The following is a 24,151-nucleotide window of genomic DNA, read 5'->3' on the forward strand; positions in this document are numbered from 1 at the left end:
ACACTGTACAAGCAAAACTGTACATTGGAATATTGACAAAGCCATACTTGGTCATTTACTAGGAGCTAGGAGGCTAGTAGGCTAGGAGGCTAGGAGCTAGTAGGCTAGCTAGTAGGCTAGGAGCTAGGAGGCTAGTAGGCTAGGAGGCTAGGAGCTAGGAGGCTAGTAGGCTAGGAGGCTAGGAGCTAGGAGGCTAGCTAGTAGGCTAGGAGGCTAGGAGCCTAGGCTGTTCCTGCACATAAGGCTGGGTGGGGGGGGGGGGGGGGTGCCTCAAGTATTGACCTCAGTGCGCATGGCCAGTGTTTTAGTGCGATTAGTGGTATCGTTGTTACTTGTGTGTGCGTGTGTAACTGTGCGTGTGTGCGTGTGTGTGTGTGTGCGCGACAGAGAGCTCGGTCAGCTGCCTTCCTCATGTATTATTGCAGAAAGAAGTTTACCGCAGGACATATTATTCATATTTACTAGCCAAGCCTCGTCGGGAGCAGGATATAATAGAGACTATGTCGGTGACAAATAAAACAAAGAAAGTGAAAATGGCTACTAAATCATGCCCCGAGTGCGACCAACAGGTGAGGACATAATAACACGGATATTATTATTATTAGTAGTATTGCATTGATTATTATTGACTTGTGTTTCATTATTATGTTTTTACAAAAGCGCGACGGCAGCGTTATTAAATATCATGCGCTCTGCGTTCAACGAGGAAATGGAATTCACTGTGTGGTTGTTATTTATTAAATTAGCCCCATATGGGTAATATCGCGACATAAATGTCGGTATCGATTATGATGTTAGTGAGGACAACTACGATTATAGACCGTTGTTGATACAATAATGTATTTAACGTCTCTTCGTTTGGTTAGCTTGTTATGGTATCAACAACAGTCTGTGATCGTAGTCTGTCCTCCTGTGGTCAGTCTGATCATGTGTGTTGTCTAACGCTATTTCATAATAAAGGGCTATTGTCGAAAGTTAAAATAATAATCAGCTTACAAGACATCTCGGAGGTGTGGGGGGGGGCTGTCTGCTGGGCTTTCACATGTGCATCTATACGCATAATGTCCTGATTCCATATTTTATTTAGAGTGTTGACTTTAATTGTCGTATGATCATAAAATAGGAGAATGTCGATGTGATTCTACGTTTCATGTATAGCCTGTTCTGTGGGTCCCTGGGCTCTGTGTCCAGTAGATAGCTAAATAGCTTGATGTAGAGTTTCTCCAAGGACTTTTTTTCCCCACCGTGAATATCAAAAGACTGTTTTTTCCCCCAGTTACAGTAGTCTACCAAACGTTTCACATTAAGAGATTTCCTACGGTACCACGCCCATTCAAATATTACAATGGAAAACTAGTTCATGTAACAGCACTCTATTAGTCTTAGTCTATATGCTGTTGGATGTGATATGTCCTACATACATGGAAGACGTGGTACTAACAATGTCCCCTTGTTTGTTGGTTTTTTTTTTTCCTCCCCCAGATTCCAGTGGCTTGCAAGTCTTGCCCTTGTGGCTTTGTGTTTATAAGTAGAAAACTTCTCAATGCCAAACTGAATGAGAGGAGTTCACCAGGAATGGCAGGTAAAAAATCACACAGACAGGCCTGACATTTGTCTCTTAAAAAGTATAGATTTAACCCAATGCATGAAACATTGCACAACAAAAAATAACAATCTTGCTTTTGTCACATTAATGTAATGGATAGTCTGTCTACACATGATCAAACAAAAAGTATTGCACAAAGCAAATACTGTATTACACCACTAAATCTCATATATCGGCTTGTCATAGCTGCCGGTCTCACACACACTCCTTAAAAACATGTTCATTCCGGGGCGATCCTACTGCTTTAGGGTGAGTTGGTGAGTTGTGGTTTTTTTGAATAGCAGGAGTTTCACAGTGCTGCCTGCCGGCTGGTTTAAATGGCTGTTTGCTTGAGTGAGTATAGCCTACTCTGCTGTAGCTAGGTGGGGGAGGGGAGGCCAGAGCTGCTGGCTGAAAGGATACTGTTCTCTCTCTCTCTCTCTCTCTCTCTCTCTCTCTCTCTCTCTCTCTCTCTCTCTCTCTCTCTCTCTCTCTCTCTCTCTCTTCTCTCTCTGCAGCATTGTTGAAATTAGGCTACTTCTAATTATAAAAAGTAGTTTTGAGTCTCACGTCGTATGTTTGCTATTTGAAAGCCGTATCCAGGAAACGCGGGACAACTGTAGATGGTTTCTTCTCCTGTACATTCTTCTTCTATGGTGCGTCTGTAGACCACGTCCGTGTTATTAATGGGAACGGAATAAATAAAGAGACGGTGTACGGTAGGAGAGGGATTATCTTCTGTGGTATTGTGCCCGTAGATGTATTTGTTTATTACATGATGATTTATTATATTTGATTTTTTTTTTTTACCACAAACATCCTCAAATCGAATTTCAAATCGAATGTATTTGTAAGGCCCGACAACACACGTTAATGTCCCCATGGGCCGGACACGTCTTCTTTAAACGAGTCAAGAAGAAACATCACAATAAGTCAAGAACAAAACAAAAACACCTTAACACATCCACCGCCGTTCACGTTGTACAGCGTTATTGCCCGCCATGCGTTGTCTGCCAAACCACGCTGTACAGTGATATTGAGATTATAGTAAATTTTTTCGCCATGGCATTCATAATTCACCCACACAGCCTCTGGTGATACAGTGGGACTCTGCACAATATTGCAACGCCTCAATACCGCCGCCTGGTGGATGATCGGCGTTACTGAATTTCAAAAGTAATGCGTTAGACTACTAGTTACCGCCAAAAGTAACGGCGTTACTGTAACACGTTACTTTGTAACACGTTAGTCCCAACACTGGATATAAGTCATGGCAGGGAATGTGTTAAAGTCCAAAAATTTTTAAATAAATAAATGCAACACTCCCAGACATACCCCATGCGAAGGTAAGGAAAACCTCACTAAAACCTAGCAATAGGAAAAAATGCACCACAGGCAATGTGGAGGAGAGAAACCTTAGAAGGGCCATTCAAGGGGGGGATCTCCCTTCTTAGATGTCGGTGATAGTAGTGTTGCAATAAAACAGGTGAACAGTTGGTAAGCTAAGCATGCATTCATGTGTGTAGTGAAACACAGATAAGTGCATGCAATAGCAACTGAACATTTTGAAATATAAAAAATAGAGCTGATGGCGGATCTATTTGAGGCATGGGGGCGGCGCAGAGGGTCACATCCTCCCGGTCATCATCACGGGACGTCCGCTACTCCGGTCATCACCACGAGGACAGCCACTCACAGGGAGACAGGGAGACGGGACAGAGATTATGAGACAGTTAGGTCCATACTGGTCACCCCACCAGGCAGATTATTTATTTACAAATTGCCCATAGATTATTACAGAAGCTTTAGGCTTTTTGTTGTGTGACTTAAACACCATACAGAGATTTTAGTTTTTATTTTATTCCTTGATATTATCTTTTTAATTTAATTAAATTTTTTATTAATCTTTCTTGTGTTGCCCTGAACCGATTTACACATGTAACCATGCAAGATAAGTTACATAAATCATGAAAATGTAGATGGAAATGTGTTTGATTCATAATCATAAGTTCCTTCGGGGCCTCGTTTGATGTTTGATTCCTTTAGATCTGATCTGATTCCTTTAGATGCTGATCTAAAGGAATCTTTCGCCGTCGACTAAAGACTCACTTCTTCAACCTTTATCTAAAAAAAAAATATATAATAATCTAAACCTAACTAACCTTACTGTCATGCACTTGTCCTAATAAACTAACCTACACTGTAGCACTCAACACCTTGATGAACATTGTTACTCAGCTGATAGAGTTGTGCCCTTCCTGTTGACTTTGGTAAGGCTAAGAGAATTATCAAAGACTCCAGCCACCCAAACAACGGCCTCTTTGAACTGCTGCCGTCAGGCAAGCGATACCGGAGTCTCATGGCAAGCACAGAAAGACTCAGAAGAAGCTTTTATCCCCAGGCCATCAGGTTGCTCAACGAACATTAACACTACGCAACAACCATCAAATGCACTCACAGCACACACATCCACACGCACACACTCACTTTAAACAAACAACTCACTGCAGCACCCACTCTACACACTTTAGAACACCTAAACACACTTTATATTTATTGGCAAAGAATTTGCACTACAACCCATACCTCAGTACACCTTACTGTAAATTGTACCTAAATTGTACCTCATCCCATTTCTGCTTTGCACTATATAGTATATTGTATATTAGTATATTGTATAGTATATTGTATGGTAACTCAGTTACTTCTACTCTGCATTGAACATTGTACATTATGTACATACTGAACACTTGTGTCTACGTACGTGACTTCTATTTTATACTTGCTATACTTATTTTATTTTATACTTATCCTTTTGTCTAGCACAGTCTCTGGAGCGTAACAGAAAGAAGCATTTTGTATAAAAGTATTCTGTACTTCTTTCTGTATGACGACTAATAAAGAAACTTGAACATGACTTGTCGTACAGAACTTGTAAGTCGCTTTGGATAAAAGCGTCAGCTAAATGTAAATGATCTGATCCCTTTAGATGCTGATCTGATTCCAAATAGAAAGTATCAGTGTTGTTGACTGTACCCCCTGCCCCCCCTCGTCTGTCTGTGTTAGTTCTCCCACTAGACCAGGCCTGTTTCATCACACATGTGTTCACAAGCCTCTCTCTGCACTCAACCCACTCATCCTTAAAGAGCCAAAGCTATATGTGTTTAGGTTATTGTATTATATGAATGTTTAATATTGATGGGATTTAGAGAGAGTCATTGAACCTTCGTATTTGTCATCATAATAGGGCATTCTAGAACATAGCCCCTTCTAGAACGTTTGTGGTAATGTCATAATAGATCTTTCTAGAACATAAGACACTCCGGAACGTTTGGGGTGATGTCATAGTAGACTTTCTAGAACGTAAAACAATCTAGAACCACAAGTGAGTATAATAACCGCCACCATCGCTGAACCAACTGTGGGCCGTGCCAAGCTTTTAAAGGGCACTCTTTAAATGGAAGCAGCATGGAAGCAAAGCAACAGATGCACATTTGGGATGAGAGTTATGAGAGGAGGAATGTTAAACAGTTTTCTGGCTTTGAGGAGGCGTTCGGTTGTATTGTGACACATTTACTATATACGACTGTAAATACACAACGTACATTTTAGAGGACGATGTGTACATTCAGGGGATGTTGTTTTGTTTAGTTTCTTTGTCTCTCAGTATTGTTTTAGTTCTGTGTCGTGTCGCTCTGATTGTGTACCTGGTGTCTTCAGAAAGAGTTTTCCTCCCTCATTGCCGGGTTGTTGAGTGGAATCTATTTTGTAAATGTAGCGTGTCTTTTCAAAGCAAGGCGCCCTCATTGTGAGGTTTTTCTTTAAGGTGCGCTATGTATTTAGGAGGGTGGGGGGGGGGGGGTGTTTACATCTGCAGAGCCTACCATTAGCTTAACACATTGGGCGCCAGCCATTAGCCTGGTCCTTGTGGCTAACGTGCCAGGTTTCCATAGCATATTTTCACTGTGCGTCATCACTATGTTTGGAGAGCTATATCTATATTCTATATTATAGCTATGGAGACAATACTATGGTCATTTGACAGTGACTTTCTTCCGTCGAACATGAAAAAAATCATGTGAATATAAGTAATAGTTTAGGAGTGATCCGGGATAATTCCTGAAAAGCTGAGTTATAGGGCGCTATGTGTACCAAGTGTTGCCGTTTCTTGCCTGGACACGCTACTATTTCCAAATCAAATGTATATAATAGGTATTCTGTTTCATCATGAATGCATGAAGGGGGGGGGGGGGGGGTAGTTTTTTTTTATGCTTTGAAGGCCAGTAACGGCATTCGTGTTGAACACCACACACGCTGATCAGCTGGATCGATATGAAAACATTGTTGGATCAAGCTGAAATTGATGTCGGATAGTCCTTACCTTTGATCGGGGTTATTCCAAAAAGAATATTCCAATTGTCTGATCGCGATCGCATCCATCTGGTAGAGCCATATGAAATCCGTTTTATTATTTTCCAAATTCCATTTAATTTAGTCCCAAATTCTGTTTTTTCCGTTAAAATATTTCAGAATTCTGTATTTAGCTTTTTATGCTAATTTTACCATCAGAAATAGTGTCTAATAAGTGGGAATGAATCATCATCATTAGGTGGCTTCTTCGTTCCGAAGGTTGCCTATCACTCTCCAACCCATTCTGTCCCCACTTCTTCTCTCCAACTCCGTGACTCTGCCTCTCACTCCCCTCCAATCACAGACGTCGTCTACCCAGCCTCTTCTTGGTCTTCCACTTCCTCTCTTTCCATCCACCTTCCCCATCACCACCTTCTTGAACATCTCCCCGCTGGATCCTCTCAGAACATGCCCGCACAACTCCATCTTTCTCTTTTTCAACCTCTCCAGCAGCTGTCCTCCTTGCTTATCCGCTCTTCTCAGTACCTCCTCATTCTTGATCTTATCCTTCCATGTTATCTTCAGCATCTTCCTCAGCGTCCACATTTCAAAAGAGTCTATCATCCTCTTTGCCTCTTCATTCAGCGTCCATGCTTCTGCTCTGTATGAAAAGACTGACATAACATACTTTTCCAAAATCCTGGTCTTCGTTTTCCAACTTAGTATGTTTCTTCTCAATAATTCTTTATGGTTCCAGAATGCGCCCTTTGCAATTCCGGTTATTCTCTTAATGTCCATGTTAGCTCTTCCACCTTCACTGATCCAGCTTCCAAGGTACACGTACTCCTTCACTTGTTCAAGTTTTTCTCCATCCACCTGTATTTTACAAACAGTTCCTGGTGTTTTTTCAATGATCATTACTTTAGTTTTCTTTGTGTTTAGCGACATTCCATAGTTTTAGCATTAAACATTCAGCTTATTCATCATGTCCTGTAGATCTTCTTGACAGTTACAGACTTACAGACTATAGCAGTGTCATCCGCGTATCTTATATTGGTGTTCTCTTCGCCAAGTTTTACTCCTTTCCCTCCTCTCAGACCTTTTTTCATCAGTGATTCACTGTACATATTAAAGAGTACAGGGGACAAGATGCATCCTTGTCTTACACCCTTCTCCACCGGGAAGTCTCTTGATTTCTCCTTTCCTATTTTAACATTAGCCTTCTGCCTCCAGTATAAGTTGGCAATTATTCTTCAGTCAGAAACTGGTATTTTGAATTCTTCCATTGTTCTCATCAATGTTGTATGTTCAACTCTGTCGAAGGCCTTCGTGAAATCGATGAAGCAAATATACAGCTTCTTCTGTTTGTCTATAGATTTTTCACCAATGATTCTGAGTTGGCAGATTGCATCTCTTGTTCCTTTTCCTTTGCGAAAACCCATTTGGCTATCCGAGAGCTGATGTTCAATTATGGGTTCTATTCTGTTCTTGATGATTTTCAGGAGTACTTTTGATGCATGAGATATCAAACTGATAGTCCTGTAATTGTTGCATTCTGTGGCTCTTCCGGTCTTTGGGATCGGAATGAACATTGATTTTAGGAAATCATTTGGAATATTTAATGAGTTATAGATGTTGTTTACCAGTTTCACAAGGAGCTCGATACATCTGTCACCAGAGTTCTTAATCAGTTCAGCAGGGATCTCATCCTCACCGGCCGATCGGTCCGTGGCCAGTGACTTCACAGCCTCTTCAACTTCTTTTTTTGTGATCTGGACGCTCAGTATAGTCCACTATGTTGAATGCGCATCACCACCCAAAACAAGATTCAGCCAAGAGCGAGTGAGTACACTGGTCCACTTGCACTGGTCCACTTGTCCATGGCAGTGGCACTTACTACCCAGCTTTGTAGTGGGTTGGGGGAATAGTACAGTAGGTACGCATATTTAAGGGGACCGCAAGGATGGTGTACTGGTGGGTGGTGTCCGACCGATTTATAGTGGGCCGGTCTGGGCCAAAAAAATAAATGGACCTTCCTAATTTCTAAACCCTGGCTACGGCCCTGCTGCCAACCTCTTAGTCTAATGCAAATACATTTTTTTATCATTCTTTCCAAAAGCAAAGAGGCCTAACGCTAATGGTGCACATACCACCAGCGAGGCTAACTGCCTAAAAGAGAAGGCGCACAGAGGCACTGAAAGAGGATTTCACTCGTCTAATGAACACACTAGACTAGACAAATATCAATATGTATCCATCAGTGGACCAATTGCATGCTTTCGCAGAGGACAAGAAGCCTTCAGTCGACTCCTTCAGACATTAAGCACCCCCCACAGCCCAAATGGAATGATAAAAAATATATATATTATAATAATATATATATTTTGCATTCGGGGGGTAGTCGACTATCGGCAAATTTTGATTGGGCCTTTAACTAACAATTGAACATAGGTTAACTAACAATTGAACATAGGTTATCAACATATATGTTCATGAGAAGTCAGCCTCTATATATATATTATATATTATATAATGTGGGATTGAGCTTCTGACTGGCAGTTGGTCAGAGAAGGAGGGTTTTTGCTCGACAGTCCCCAGGGAGACTGGAAGCCTAGCTGTGATGGATGAACAACACGACTGGAGAAGTGGAAAGAGCTTTTCCTTGAGCTATGAGTCCTTCACTCGCCCCCTTTTTACAGCGTTTGATTTCCTCGGTGGAAAGATATGTTTCATGTTTGTCGTTTTGGCCGACGGCTCGCTCTCTTGGCTCTTTTCCAGTGTCGAATAATATGTATCTGCCGCGCCGCGTTTAGACTTGAAATCAAGATATATATAACTGTATAATAATTAATTTTTTTAAGTGAATCAAACCATTCTTATTTAATATATTTTTATATTTAAAGGCAGCCTATTTTCATAGGCTAATTGATCTAAAAGATGCACATGCTACTGTTTCTCTTTGTTTATTAAAACCGGTTGATGGGCCAATGTAATGCTGTTGTTAGAGCCTACGATGGTAAATAGTGTAATTTAGATTTATTGTCGGTCAGCTGAGCCGATCAACGTTCTGAAGGATTATCTGAAGTGCCTATTTATGTGCAAACGTGCAAAACCCTTTGATTGTAATGATCCATTCTATTTAGAAGACCAACTGAATTGAAACTGAACATTTGAACTGAATTTGGGGGGGGGTCTTAAGAACAGTAGAGTATTTGAAAATGATTTTGGTCAGTCATGCACATCCCTGATATAGACGCATGCTTGCTGTACTGTACGGGATGTTTAGGATTCATTGTGTGCTCTTTGCAGACGAGCACAGCAGGGCCTCAGCTCTTTGTTAACAGCGGCGGCTGAAATGCCAGTTGCTCTCAGGTTATTGATCACATTGGAGGTCTGTTCAGACGACTCGGGAGGCAGAGTCGGTCCTGTACTGACGGGCCTTGGAACGGCTGATTATAGATCTTTTTTTAGTACGAAGCATTTGATCAAAATGTTGGATAATGTATCAGTATAACATCACGGTAGAAAGTGTTTTTAACTTTTGTTTTTATTTGTCACATATAAGGTACATGTATACATTACAGTGAAATGCTTGGTTCTGTATGAGCCTCCTGAGATTGTGCTTCATACAGTCAAAAGATACAATATACAAATATACAAAACGAAAGTACAAAATCCAAACAAAATGCAAAAATGAGGTAGAGATGTAGTGCAAATCTTTTAGTAATAGGTCAAATATGGTGTAGTGTTTAAAAATTGTTTTAAAGTGAGAGTGTGCATGTGGACGTTGTGTGCAATGAATAGAATAGATGGAATAGAATAGAAATACTTTATTGATCCTGAGATCGCTCACGGTAAACATGTAGGTAGTCAAAAACAAAAGTCACCAATGAGAATAAAGAATGAAATACGGTCCGGGATATACTAAATTTCGGTATGTATATATACATTCTAAAATATACAGTAAATGTACAGTGTAAATATGTTGGGATGTTGGATCCTAACGTGAAAAACTGTGACTGTATATGTCTGCACTTTATGTGCTCATTTTATGCCCATCTTGTTTCTGTTGTGAGTGACGCACTTTGAGCTGCAGTTTCTGTATGAAAGGTGCGATACAAATAAAGTTTATTATTATTATAAGTGTAAATGTCATGACTGCACAACTTGTAATGTAGAATGGGTGAGTTGAGTGTTGCGTAAGAGTCAAACACACCACCACTCCTAGTTTATCTTGGCGAGGAGCTTCTGAAAAGGAGAATGTTTGATGTGAACGGGAGTGCCGTGGATGGTGCCTGACACCCGGGCCGCCCCTCCTCCCCCTCCCCCAGCCCTGTCAGAGGGTTCTGTTTACAGTACACGCCTGTGACGCCTGTGCCGGGCGTGTAGATACGAGATGAGATCAGGAGCGATCAAGAGTCTCGCTCTGTTTGTTAGATTGTATCGGTCGTCAGGGTTGTTGTTGCTCAACTTCACTTCACAATTCAATCCGTTCAAAATGGAGAAATGGAACTGCGGTTTATTTAGCCAGCAGTTCAAGTTTCTTTATACAGAAATACAGAATACTTTTATATAAAATGCTTCTTTCTGTTTTGCTCCAGAGATTGTGCTAGATAAAAATAGATAAGTATAAAAAGTATAGTAAGTATAAAATAGAAGTCAAGTACGTAGACAAAAGTGTTCAATATATACAATGTACAATGCAGAGTAGAAAAGTAACTGAGTTACAATATACTAACTATATACTAACTATACAGTACAATGCAGAAAAGGGATGAGGTACAATTTAGGTCAAATTTGTTGTGTAATGAGGTATGGGTTGTAGTGCAAATTCTTTGCCAATAAATATAAAGTGTGTACTGTTTAGGTGTTCTAAAGTGGGTGCTGCAGTGACTTGTTTGTTTAAAGTGAGTGTGTGCGTGTGGATGTGTGTTGTGAGTGCATTTGAAACCTAGTGTTATCTAGTCATTCTGATGGCGTGAGGAACTCTAAACACGGTGCATCATAGTACACACAACACTATTTATTTAATGAAAATGATTCATCATTTCCAACTGTGTTCCTGTCTGTGTTCCTGTGATCTTTAGACAAGCTGGACCCGAAGCGGAGGAGAACGGAGCGGATTCGGCGAGATAGGATCGACTCTCCGCCGACCAATGACATGGAGAACAGGAGGAGATCTCGGTCCAACAGCCAATCGGATCCCATCCGGAGAGGGCGGGGCAGGCCCAAGACGGTGGGGCTGAAGAAGCAGGAAGAGGAGAAAGGTACAGATGCAACTGTTTGGGAATTCATTACTAAAAATGTGTTAACCACATAACATGCACCCAGAAAAGCGGCCATTTTCTTTTTACTTGAACTTGAGGACTGCATACTTTTTTTTTGCTAAGCGTATCTTTATACTTATAGCACATGCATAAGCCTGGTCTCTTTTGAAAGATAACATTCTGAAGTTTCTTACACGATAAAGAAAAATCGATTTTAGCGCTAATAAAATAGACCAACATAGGGCTGAACTTTAGTTGTATTTCGCTGCTGGCGGGACAAAACCTCCTAACTCCATTTCTTTTTTTTTTTTTTTTTTTTTTTTATCAACTCAGTAGATCATCCTCCATGTGTGTGTGGTTTTACAAAGTCTACACAATGGGAAAGCATTAAACCAATCATCTGTCTAAATCTCGTAACTCTATTTGCCCTCAAATCTGTGTTCGTTTTTTTCATCTGCTGAAAAATTGGGTTTTTGGAGTTATGGGGTTTTGTCCCGCCAGCAGCGATTTGTAATTGTGTATTCACGTTTTTCTGTAGTAAAAATGTATAAGCTGGAAAACACTGTAGTACCTACACACACCAAACTTTCCACATTTCTTCCTATCCATATCCTGCTTCTAATTACAGAAGGGTTTGTTGATTGTTTGTACATTTGATACCAAAACTAGGCGGAAATCTAATTTTACGACAGTAGACAGTATTTCCTGATGTATGGGCTGATAAGCTACAATCCCTTCTGGAAAAAGGTTAGTTTTGAATGTATCAACAAAATTAAACCAAGTTTTTGAATCTGACATTATCCATGTTTGTGATTGGTGTCTTGGCGATATATGCAAATGTGCGCACATGTTATGAGGTAGTGCCTCATTTGCATAATATAAACATACAATTCAGAAAACTTGCAATATATTTTTTCTTAGTTTATATGTACATAACAAACTGGGAATGTTTCATAGTGATATCTATTAAAATATTTGTTTAGCCTATTAGGGGTACTGTCTCACCTTAACACAATGTCTGCCACGCAGTTTGACCATCTTTACCGTCTGCCAGTGCTGTAAGCCTATGGAGTCGTCACCTTCTTTGCAGGGCTATAACTTTTTAAATATTATAGCTATATCGACATAACTATGGCCCATTCAACATCGGGTATCTTATCGTTCCGGATGTGGGAACGTTATATTTTTCCATTCATATATTGTCGTGTTAATACTGTCGTGAATATAAGTGTTTTTAGAGTGTTCTGCAGTCATTCCTAGAATGAGAGTTATAGGCCCCGATGCATATTATACATAATCGATTGGCGTTTCGTCCCTAATCCCTATACACGCTATATTAAAAAATTCAAATGCATATGATCGGTATACATTATGCTCCATCATGCGTGAAGGAAAGGGGGGGGGGGGGTCGTTTATGATTCCTTGATTGTCAGTAACGGCTTTCTTTAGTACGACATACATTGATCAGATGGATTGCAATGAAATAAATGGACAATCAAGCTGGAATTAACGTTAGATTCCTCTTACCTGTGGCCGATTAGTCTGGAGAAAAAATATTCCAATTATTTGATTTCCATCTGCTAGATCCGTTTTCCGTTTGTACGACACAATAAACGCCGAAAGCATATTGATTCTTGCGTCTCGAAAGCGATCCAATGCACTCGAGGTGTTTGTCTGGATCCACATAACAAGAGAGCTCTGCCCGGAACATATTCACCGATGCACAGAGCGCCCCATCCGGTTTAGAGTGGGTACAACATCGCCCAAAATCCACCAGGCGGCGGTATTGAGCCGTTGCAATATCAGACAGAGTCCAGAGTATCCCAGAGCCTTGCTGGATGAATTATGAATGGCAATAGTGAATAAAGGAAATAACGTTCATAAAAACTAGTAAACTCGTTATTGGCGCAGAAGCAGTTAACACATTGACTGCCAGACCTGAGATTTCTCGGGTTAACCCGCCATGCGTTGAGTGCCAGACCCGAGATTTCTCGGGTTTTGGTAGTTTTTTTCTTTTATTCGATTTTTTTAATTCATTACAGGTTCAACAGACCTCGGTGTTACCATAGGAAATCATTCTGAAATCCCAAAAGCGCAATACCGGCCGCATCCTGCTAGGCAGTGTTAATTTTGGCAGCTATTTTCATTTTAGTTTTAGTCTTCGTCACGTGGTCTTCAATAACGTGACGTCACGTCTCGTTGTCGTCATGAAAAAAAACTTCGTTGGCGAAGATCTTTCGTCACCATTTTCGTTGACAAAATTAACACTGCTGCTAGGTGGCAGTATGGCCCACCCTTTGAAACCTTATTTCACACTCTGTGTTACATCGTATATGGTCTGGGCGCAGAATTTAGACCAAGCCAAGTGAATCGCTTCATGCGAGCACTTCGAAACGCGTTCAGCACACTTGAGGCATATCCCGTGCCACTTTGTGTCAGGGACCCGATCGACATCAATACTGGAAATCGCGATCAGACAATATTCTTTTTGGGATACCTCCTAGTAAAGGTAAGGACTATATGACATCAATTCCACCTTGATCCTACAATGATTTCATATCGATCCGGCCGATCAGCGTATGTAGTATTCAAAACGAATGCCGTTACTGGCGATCAAAGCATCAAAAAACGACCCCACTCGTATTATGATGAAACATAATACCTATTATATACCTTTGAATTGAAATAGTAGAGTGTACAGGCGAGCAACGCTAACGCTTTTAGCAAAATTCACATATTGCTCCATAGCGCCGTTTTCAGGAATTAGCCAGGATCACTCTGAAACTATACAATATTCACCACGGTATAAAATGCGAACGTATGTTGAACGATAGGATTGTTAATGTCAAATGAGCCATAGTATTCTCTCCATAGCTATAATATAGAATATAGATATAGCCCTGCAAACACCGCAACGCACAGTGAAAATCCCTATACTTTACAGCGCTGGCACACTAAGGCTATGGTTAGACTAGTGTATTCCTGGCGTTTTTTTATACGTTTTTGACGACGTTTCATGTCCTATCTACACAGAAATGCGTTTTTTGGCGTTTTTTTGTGGATACGGCTGAAACGCAAAATTGTGTTAGCGTTTGGAGATACGCAAAAAAAACTAGTCGACAACAGTGTGTAGTCAGCACGGAGCAGTTGTTGCGAAAACGCCCATGCGCAGTAGATACCATCTGCGTGCCCTTCCGGTGACAACAGTGTGTGTGTTTGGGACAGAGCTCCGTGTCCCAAATAGCTTCAGCTACCATGTGTTGTCAAGTTATTGTTATAAGGACCCCAGTCCAAGCTACAACAGTCTGCATTCCCTTAACAATTGTTTGTATTGAGCCGTATTGTATTGTACCCATATGCAATATGTTAAATAAAGTTTACATCCATTCATTCTGCTAGCATTACCGATTGCATGAGCAGCTGGCTAACGTGAGCTATCAGGATTCAGACCCTGTTAGCTCAGAGTTCCTCTTTCAACTTAACAAGCATTAAACAAAATGGCCCAGTCATCTATTCACCTTTGTTTAATACACACAGCGTTGTCTCTAATGTTATCTAACTACTGATAGCTCGCGATATCATCAGTTTTAGTGCTGGCTAAGTAGCGTGAGCTAACGTTAGCTTCTAGCCACAATGCTATATTGTTATAATGGCATACTCCATTGACGTTAGCATGCAGCTAACAATGCTACCGATCGTTTTTTAGACTAAACTATCCGCTCTTGGTGGTCACTTGTGTTGATGTTAGTTTTGTTTCATCAACAAATGACAGGCAGAACACACAGTGAATGTATCCGTTTTGTTTATTGCACTTTTATTAGGCTTTGCTGAAAAAAGAATTGCTGCATTGAGTAAAAAAAGCAAGATGGTGGCGCGGCATAGGCGCCTGCCTTATTGACATTTTCTTTGCTGGAGCTTCCACCAGGAAGTGTATTGGCACATTCGTTCTGATTGGTTGAAATTGCCTTCATGTTTGCCACCTACTGCCACCTACTGCTTTGGCAGTGTACTACATCAGTGTGCTCGGCTGACAAAAACGGGAAAAAAAACGAAAGTGTGACTCAGGCGCACGACGTCGCGGCGATACGCATAAGAAAACAATACGAAGATGATACGAAAGGTGTAACCCCAGCCTAAGTACAAAGATGGGAAAACAGCGTGGCAGTCAATGTGTTAAGGATATACAATTAAAAGCTCCCGTTCTCCTGTTGCGTCACTACTTGTGTCCCCCGCTGAGTCAATCAGTATCTCCTATTCCTGGTTCGGTGGTGTGGTGTGGCTACTCACTTGTTTACGTAGGGATCAGTGATTGGGCCTAAGCTGCCCTTTGATTTCCCACTGATGATGACCAATCCTCATATCTTATATCTTTGGTCACACGTCTCTCGGTGATGACAGAACAGTGTTGTCACCGACAGTGAACTGGTAATGAGGGTGGGGGGGGGGGGGGGGGGCTTGGAGATCAAAGCGCCTTAGTCATCATTTACAACAACAACGACAACAGTTATATAATTTTGGGTAAAAGGCCTCCCAAATAGTTGAAGATAACACACACCCTTCACACCCATTACAAACTAATGCCCTCAGGCCGTCGATACAGAGCTTCATCATTGAACAGAAGGGGCTTAAAGGTAGCTTCGTGCCAACCTCCATCAGACTGCTGAACACCTAGGTCTGGTGGAGGCCGGACTGCCCCCCCCCCCAAGGACTTTGGACTACTTAAAATAGACTCCCCCTTCCACCTGATGGACATATACTATGTACCTGTACTACTATTATTTATTATTTGTATACATATAGATCTGCTCCACATGGTTTTTAATATATCATGCTTTAAGTACTGTAGTTTTAATGTAGTTGGTGTTTTTTTATATAGTGGTCTTTTTATTGTAGTTTTAAATTTTTTTTTTATATATAGTGGTGAGTGTCTATGTATTGTGACTGTATCTTTGTTTTTCAACCACTGCACAAATTAAGTTCCGAAAGGAAAATAAAGTAATTTGAAGTTGAAGTAATTAATTTTACATCAACATACCTTCTGTTAAAAATTCAACAAGATTGAAAAAAAACGCTTTTCACTGTACTGAATATTTAACCAGCAAATGGTTTCTGGCACTGGTAATGGAATATAACTCTGTCTCTCTCTATCTATCTGTCTCTCTCTCTCTCTCTCTCTCTCTCTCTCTCTCTCTCTCTCTCTCTCTCTCTCTCTCTCTCTCTCTCTCTGTGTCTCTGTCTCTTAACACTAACACACCCTCTCTCTCAAACACTCTATTTCTCTTTCTCTCTCTCTAACACACTCTGTTTCTCTCTCTCTGTCCATCTCTCTCTCTGCGTCTCTCTCTAATACTCTCTCTATCTCTCTGTCTCCTACACTATCTCTCTGTCTCTCTATCTAACAATCTCTCTCTCTCTCTCTCTCTCTGACACTAACTATCTCACTCTCTCTCTCTAACTAACTCTCTCTCTAACACTAACTATCTCACTTTCTCTCTCTAACTAACTCTCTCTCTCTCTCTCTAACTAACTCTCTCTCTCTCTCTCTCTAACACTAACTCTCTCACTCGCTCTCTCTAACTAACTCTCTCTCTCTCTCTAACACTAACTCTCTCTCTCTCTCTCTCTCTCTCTCTCTCTCTCTCTCTCTCTCTCTCTCCTCTCTCTCTATGAATAAGTAATGATGTGCTTGCTCTCTCCACGCATAATCAGCTCATCTGTGAGAACAGACATTGTTGTGAATGTTCTTATCCTCACAGAAGGACATGGTTGTTGAAGTCTTCTCCCTTCACTGAGCTCCAGACTCACACACTGAGCTCCAGACTCACACACTGAGCTCCACACTCACACACTGAGCTCCACACTCACACACTGAGCTCCACACTCACACACTGAGCTCCACACTCACACACTGAGCTCCACACTCACACACTGAGCTCCACACTCACACACTGAGCTCCACGCTCACACACTGAGCTCCAGGCTCACACACTGAGCTCCAGACTCACACACTGAGCTCCAGACTCACACACTGAGCTCCACACTCACACACTGAGCTCCAGGCTCACACACTGAGCTCCACACTCACACACTGAGCTCCACACTCACTCACTGAGCTCCACACTGAGCTCCACACTCACACTGAGCTCCACACTCACACACTGAGCTCCACACTGAGCTCCACACACTGAGCTCCAGGCTCTCACACTGAGCTCCACACTCACACACTGAGCTCCACACACTGAGCTCCAGGCTCTCACACTGAGCTCCACACTCACACACTGAGCTCCACACTGAGCTCCACACTCACACACTGAGCTCCACACTGAGCTCCACACTCACACACTGAGCTCCACACTCACACACTGAGCTCCAGGCTCACACACTGAGCTCCAGGCTCACACACTGAGCTCCAGGCTCACACACTGAGCTCCACACTCACTCACTGAGCTCCACACTCACACACTGAGCTCCAGGCTCACACACTGAGCTCCAGGCTCACACACTGAGCTCCAGGCTCACACACTGAGCTCCAGGCTCACACACTGAGCTCCAGGCTCACACACTGAGCTCCAGGCTCACACACTGAGCTCCAGGCTCACACACTGAGCTCCACACTCACACACTGAGCTCCAGGCTCACACACTGAGCTCCACACTCTCACACTGAGCTCCACACTCACACACTGAGCTCCACACTCACACACTGAGCTCCACGCTCACACACTGAGCTCCACACTCACACACTGAGCTCCACACTCACACACTGAGCTCCAGGCTCTCACGCACTGAGCTCCAGACTCACACACTGAGCTCCAGGCTCTCACACTGAGCTCCACACTCACACACTGAGCTCCAGGCTCTCACACACTGAGCTCCAGACTCACACACTGAGCTCCACACTCACACACTGAGCTCCACACTCACACACTGAGCTCCAGGCTCACACACTGAGCTCCACACTCACACACTGAGCTCCACACTCACACACTGAGCTCCACACTCACACACTGAGCTCCACTCTCACACACTGAGCTCCACACTCACACACTGAGCTCCACACTCACACACTGAGCTCCAGACTCACACACTGAGCTCCACACTCACACACTGAGCTCCAGACTCACACACTGAGCTCCACACTCACACACTGAGCTCCAGGCTCACACACTGAGCTCCAGGCTCACACACTGAGCTCCAGGCTCTCACACACGCACACCAGCTAACGCATCTCCAGAATCACCTCGTCGTCCACGCTCCACACGTGATCGTTTGTGTTTCTGATTCCGTCTCATCGTCTATAATATGTTTTACAGAGAAGCAGGAGAAGGAGGTGGACATCTACGCCAACCTGTCGGACGAGAAGGCCTTCGTCTTCTCCGTGGCCTTGGCTGAGATCAACCGCAAGATCCTGGGACAGAGGCTCATCCTATAGACCGGGGGCCTCTCTGGAGAGACCGACCACGAGGAGAGAGACTCTGTGAAACAAGAGAGAGGACGTCGGGATGTGACCCAAAGAGGAGGGCGGGTTGGCTGGAGCTGAACTCTGACTCTGACTGGATGTGAGCTTTGTGTTTGGATCCCCACCGGATGATTGGCCGGGGGGGCGGGGCTACAGACTATAAAGTCTTAAGATGTGGTCACTGAGATGGAAGAATTGCAGTTCATGCGTTCCAGCTTTAAGCCCCTCCCTCCCTCCCTCCCTCCCTCCCTCTCTCTCCGTCTCAACGTGTACGCTCACTCACCTGCAGACCCTGATGACGAGCTACCCACTCTGCACGTGGACTGAAGGCGTATATACGTGTGGTCTGAGCCGCGGGGACTGTCCTCGAACCCAAGACGTTTTCTTAGTCGACCTAATAGTCATAGAAGTTGTCGACTAATCGCGAGAGGTTGATTGATTTTTAATCGACGGCGTCTTAAAATGGCGCTTCTCTCCCGCCTGCATCCCCGTGTGCAGAAGGCGCTCCTCGCCCTCGGAGCCGAGCGCTCCTCGCCAGAGACTTCTAATAATAATTCTTCGGTTAATAACTTATTCAGTACGGGGAGAGAAAAGCATCGGAAAAGTGTTCTAATGTGCTGTAGGATTGTGAACAGAGGCATACGGATGGGGGGGGGGGCGGGGGGGGATTGGGATGCAGGGAATGATGCAGATAAAAATGTGGTGCACATGAGAGAATTTTTCTACCTGTTCTATTGACATAATACCAGAAATTCATGGCCTTCCCAAGAGCGTAATGCATATCCAGGGATGACTGTACTCTTTTGCATCCCGGGCCAGAATGAATCTGGCCCCCTGTTGCTGGTCCCCGTCTGTATTACGTGACGCTATGCTATGCTATGCTATGCTATGCTAGCTGCTAGGCTATGCTAGCTGCTAGACTATGCTAGCTGCTAGGATATGCTATGCTAGCTGCTAGACTATGCTAGCTGCTAGGATATGCTATGCTAGGCTATGCTAGCTGCTAGGATATGCTATGTTAGGCTATGCAAGGCCATGCTATGCTACGCCACACTACGCCAAGCTAAGCTACTCTACTCCATATCAATGTCAAAGGCACGTCTGCTCTCTGGATGCTGGCATCTCGATTCAATCGTTCAAAGCATAATAATTTCCAACCAAAAGTCTCATTTGTCAGTGTCCAGAAAGCAGGTCTACGGACTTTCTGTTGAAACTTTTTTGACAAAATTGGACCATTTCCAACAACTTTAGGTGTTTGGCCCTGATGTCGTGTCTGTGTACTATATAGAAAAATGAAATGATATAATACACTGTCTGTCGCCCCGGGGCACCTAAGCACTTAAGTTCACCTCGGTCATCATCGGTTTTACCGGCTGCGATATGTAGCTAGCGGACTCGGCGTCACGCGTTACATCGGGGACCTGCTTCACTTTCTCCATAGAACGGAAGAGTGCGTCTGACTCGAGAGAGATCACACTTCCTCCATTTTCTCTGGGAGGAAAATGGTCATGCTCTTAAACCGCAAGTCGTTCACATAGTTTTGCAAATTATTTAACGGATGTCAGTTGTCTGGTCATTATGCCTCAGAATCTCGGTGCTAGAAGAACTTCTCTGGGGAAACGGAGGTCGCCGCACGGCGTGTGAAACCCTGTGGTTCGCTGAACAGAAGACTATGCGGCCAACCTCCTTTTTTTTAAATCATAAGCCTCGCCAGCTGGAGGAGATCTCTGGAGTTCATCATCATCATCACGGTGGTGATCAACTCACAACGTCTCATCCGGCTCGCAAAGCTCCTTTATTATTATTATTATTATTCAATGTGTAGCCTTGAATCGAATTTTGGGAGTTGTTTGGGAATTCCGAATATTTATCTCACATTTTAGATTTTTAAATGACAATGTATTACAATATATATGCTATAGATACTATATGTCAGAGGTGTCAAAACTGGTTGTTTGTTGAGGGCAATAAAGAGGTTGAATGTTGTATGAAAGGCTGAGCCAGGTCATTACACACTTATGTTACCATTATGATTATTAACGTGTACTTTCAGTGTATATGCATTGCACTATTATGACATAACAATCACGTAAGGCTTGTAATAGATAGAATAGAAATACTTTTATTATCCCGTGGGAAATTTCGCAAATCGCTCAACATTTAAACATTTAGACAGGACAGGTCACAAATTAGAATAATAACACAAATCAAATCAAGTTGCCTAGGATAAGAGTAGAGTAAAATAGAATAAAATGAAATAAAATATACAGAAATAAATACAGTAAAAATATACTGAGCATGGGGGAAGCAGTGTAAACAATTTGGTCAATATCATTTTAAATCTAACTAAATGAAATATATATTCCAGTATTCACAGTGTCACAAGGTGCAGTATGCTTCAGGTAGTGTATTGTCCTCCTTGGGTTCCTATAAGTCCTAGATCAATGTCTGGCAGCCGTCGCTGCCCTCTGTTGTGGAGCCTGGAGGCCGCTAGTCGCGGCCTCCTGCCACTATTGAGCTGCCGCTCTGTGCTCAGTGATGCAGTGAGGCACAGTGATGCATTATATAGTCTGATGGCTGTTGGAATGAAGGACTTCCTGTGCCGTTCAGTGCTGCATTTGGGTAGTGTGAGCCTAGCACTGAACATGCTCCTCCTGTCAGCCAAGTCTGTGTATAGTGGGTGGGTGGGGTTTTCCCTGATGGCCTGGAGCTTAGCAAGGCTCCTCCTCTCCGCCACCCTCGCTAGAGAGTCCAGCTCCACCCCAACCACGCTGCTGGCCTTCCTGACCATCTTATCCAGCTTAATTAGATTAGATTAAAATATATTGTCATCATGCAGCACAAGTACAGTACAAAGAAAATAAGTCTGTCATCCAACCAGAGTGCTGTAAGAGTAAAGTGCAACAGCAATATATAATGTACAGAGGTGATTTAAACTGGGTACAAAATATACAAATGAGTACTACTGAGTGTAGCGCTAATCATATGTATGTACAGGGTTGCAGTATAATATGTACATTGATACAGGTGTAAATACCAGGCATGTGCACACATAGAGCCCAAGGGGTGCTTGAGCACCTGCCCTTTTGAGCCTCATACAAAAGTGCCCCTTTAAAAAAAATATGTAAAATATATATATATATATTTTTTTTTACCGTTACGCATATAGACTGCCCTTCCAACTGAAAAATGTCAGGATAGAATCAAAATATTAGGTAAAGAGAGAGAGATGCCCCATATTCCATTGCAGTTTGCACAGCCTCTCTATATTTTATGCATAGCGTGGGTGATGATGATGATGATGATAGAAACCGCTGTGGTGCATACAGTTGAATGCTGGTATTACACTCACTGAGGGACACGAAGAAGTCAAGTCCGATGGGACTTGGGAATCTCAAATACAAATCGGGATTGGAATAAAAAATGCATTTATATTAAACAATACAGAATATACAGCACTTCTTGGGGTCTGTAGGGTAAGCACTTATTCCCTCCCCCCTGAACATTTATGGAGATGTATGGGCCTTTTAAGTCTGTGATAAAAGTGTCTTTCAAGGATAAGTGAGCTACTGCACTTATTATTATAGTTCAATATTCAATATTTGATCACCAAAATTCCCCAAAAAGCATAAAATATGGGCCCCCCCGCCCGAAAAGGGCCCTTAAAAATCGGGCTTGCACGCTTCGCGCGCTCGGTTAAGATTAAGACACACACAGGTATAGTACCCATTTCAGCCTTTGAACACCTGCCCCTCTAAAGTCCTGTGCACGTCCCTGGTAAAGACAGTATGGTAGTAACTAGTAAGTCATACTGGCCAGCAGTATAACTAGTAAGAGAAGGATATGTACAGATATTGATATAGTATCTACAGATAAAAGGACTATGTGATATATAGCTACTAAATATAAAGTTGCACTAGAAAGGATCATTTTTGTAAATATTGTGTGAATCATGTCATGTTCGGATCATAATCATTACAACGCACTAGTATGTTTACGACATAGGGCACTCATGATGCATTATGACAAGGTCGCACAAGGTCCTTAAAGTGCTTGATTTTTATTTTTTACAAAAAAAGAAGTCAATGCCTGGAATTCCTTAACCTGTTAAGCCTGCTTTTCTTTATCATAAATCGATCAATAGAGACCGTATTAGATCCCCAATTATCATATCATGGGGTATCATTGGAAAGCCACACTCATTGGCTACAACCCTGTGCAAAGAGTTTCGAGATCGCCAAATGATTGACGGAGCTAGAGCCCCGGGAGTCGGGGTGGTAATGTGTACTTTTTGCGTACTTTGGGGCACGCCTCATATCGGCATGTAACTCGAGAAAACTGCTGAATGGATTTTGTCACCTGAAAGGGCAATCGACAGGCAACAAATAGGGCTTTAAGTCTATCTATATATTGAATGAGCTCAGTGAGCGACCTCGGTTACGGCATAATTGTAACATGGTGTTATTCACCGGCACAGATGCAAAAATAAATCATAATTTATATTCTCCTTTTCTTCATTACAATTTACTCAAGCCTAGTAACAGACACTATTTCTGACACTGGAAATACATACCCCCAGGTCCCTAGATGTTCCTAGATACCAAGAACATGCAAATTGACCTTGTAGAAGTGGAGCAATCTTCCATTTACTTAGGCATGTACCTTTAGGCGAAATAGGGCTACAGGTTAAACTGCCAATTTTTTTACAAGGTGCTTAAAAAGTCCTTGGAATTCAAATCAACCATTCACATTGAAAGTTTTGTTCATCCATGATACATTTCTGAATCAAGAAATATAATTTTTTTAATCTAAAGTGTAACTAATTGTCGGAAATTGGTTTTAATCCATAAATATTGGATCTGATTTTCTTTCAATTAAAAAACAGCATTTAAAAGTGAATCTTTTTAAATGCCCTTTTAAGATGAAAAATAGTGCTTGGAAAAGTACTGGAAAGTCCTTGAATTTCATTTAGCAATGTCTGTGGGAACCCTGGTTTGAAGCCTAATGAACACCACATCAAGTGTTGCTGGAACTTCCAGTGACTTTATTTTTACTGAAATACAAATCGGACAGGAGGTAGAGCGGTCGTCTGGTAGGTTCCCGGTTCGATTCCCGTGGCAGTGTGTCCCTGAGAAAGACACTTAACTCCTTTAAACTGCTCCCGATGAGCAGGTCGGCACTTTGCACCGTTGGTGTGTGAATGTGAGGAACAAAATTTGTAAAGTGCTTTAGATAAATGCTGTAAATGCAAAAAAAAATTATTTTCTTTACCAATTCTACAGTTTCTCTGTTGATCAGGTGCCATGCCGACCCATACTGTGCCTTACTGTGCTAGTGTTGGTACAACAAGTAAAAAATGGTAAATGGTATATTTATATAACAGCTTTTATCCAAAGCGCTTTACAATTTATGCCTCACATTCATCCGTTCACTCACATTCACACACCGATGGAAGGTGCCGACCTGCTCATCGGGAGTAGTTAGGGGTTAA

At 42.4% G+C, this 24,151-nt stretch overlaps 1 protein-coding gene across 1 annotated transcript; it reads left to right on the forward strand.

Moving 5' to 3' along the window:
- The first annotated feature begins 288 nt into the window (after positions 1-288).
- On the forward strand, positions 289-20,639 carry cUnh16orf87 (chromosome Un C16orf87 homolog). The gene is made up of 4 exons (XM_084330416.1): positions 289-569; positions 1,483-1,582; positions 11,023-11,202; positions 18,515-20,639. Exons 1-4 carry the CDS (start codon positions 501-503, stop codon positions 18,631-18,633), a joined length of 468 nt encoding a protein of 155 aa, XP_084186542.1. The 5' UTR covers positions 289-500; the 3' UTR covers positions 18,634-20,639.
- Positions 20,640-24,151: the final 3,512 nt, after the last annotated feature.

This window comes from Notolepis coatsorum (genome assembly GCF_963971535.1).
Source record: "Notolepis coatsorum genome assembly, chromosome: 15".
NCBI classification, from domain to species: domain Eukaryota; kingdom Metazoa; phylum Chordata; class Actinopteri; order Aulopiformes; family Paralepididae; genus Notolepis; species Notolepis coatsorum.

What these genes read in the sequence shown, in the direction of transcription:
- cUnh16orf87 (XM_084330416.1), top strand. Translation starts at nt 501, where the DNA reads ATGTCGGTGACAAATAAAACAAAGAAAGTGAAAATGGCTACTAAATCA. An exon ending in GCCCCGAGTGCGACCAACAG is followed by an intron (nt 570 to 1,482) that starts GTGAGGACATAA and finishes TTCCTCCCCCAG; the next exon opens with ATTCCAGTGGCTTGCAAGTC. An exon ending in GAAGCAGGAAGAGGAGAAAG is followed by an intron (nt 11,203 to 18,514) that starts GTACAGATGCAA and finishes TATGTTTTACAG; the next exon opens with AGAAGCAGGAGAAGGAGGTG.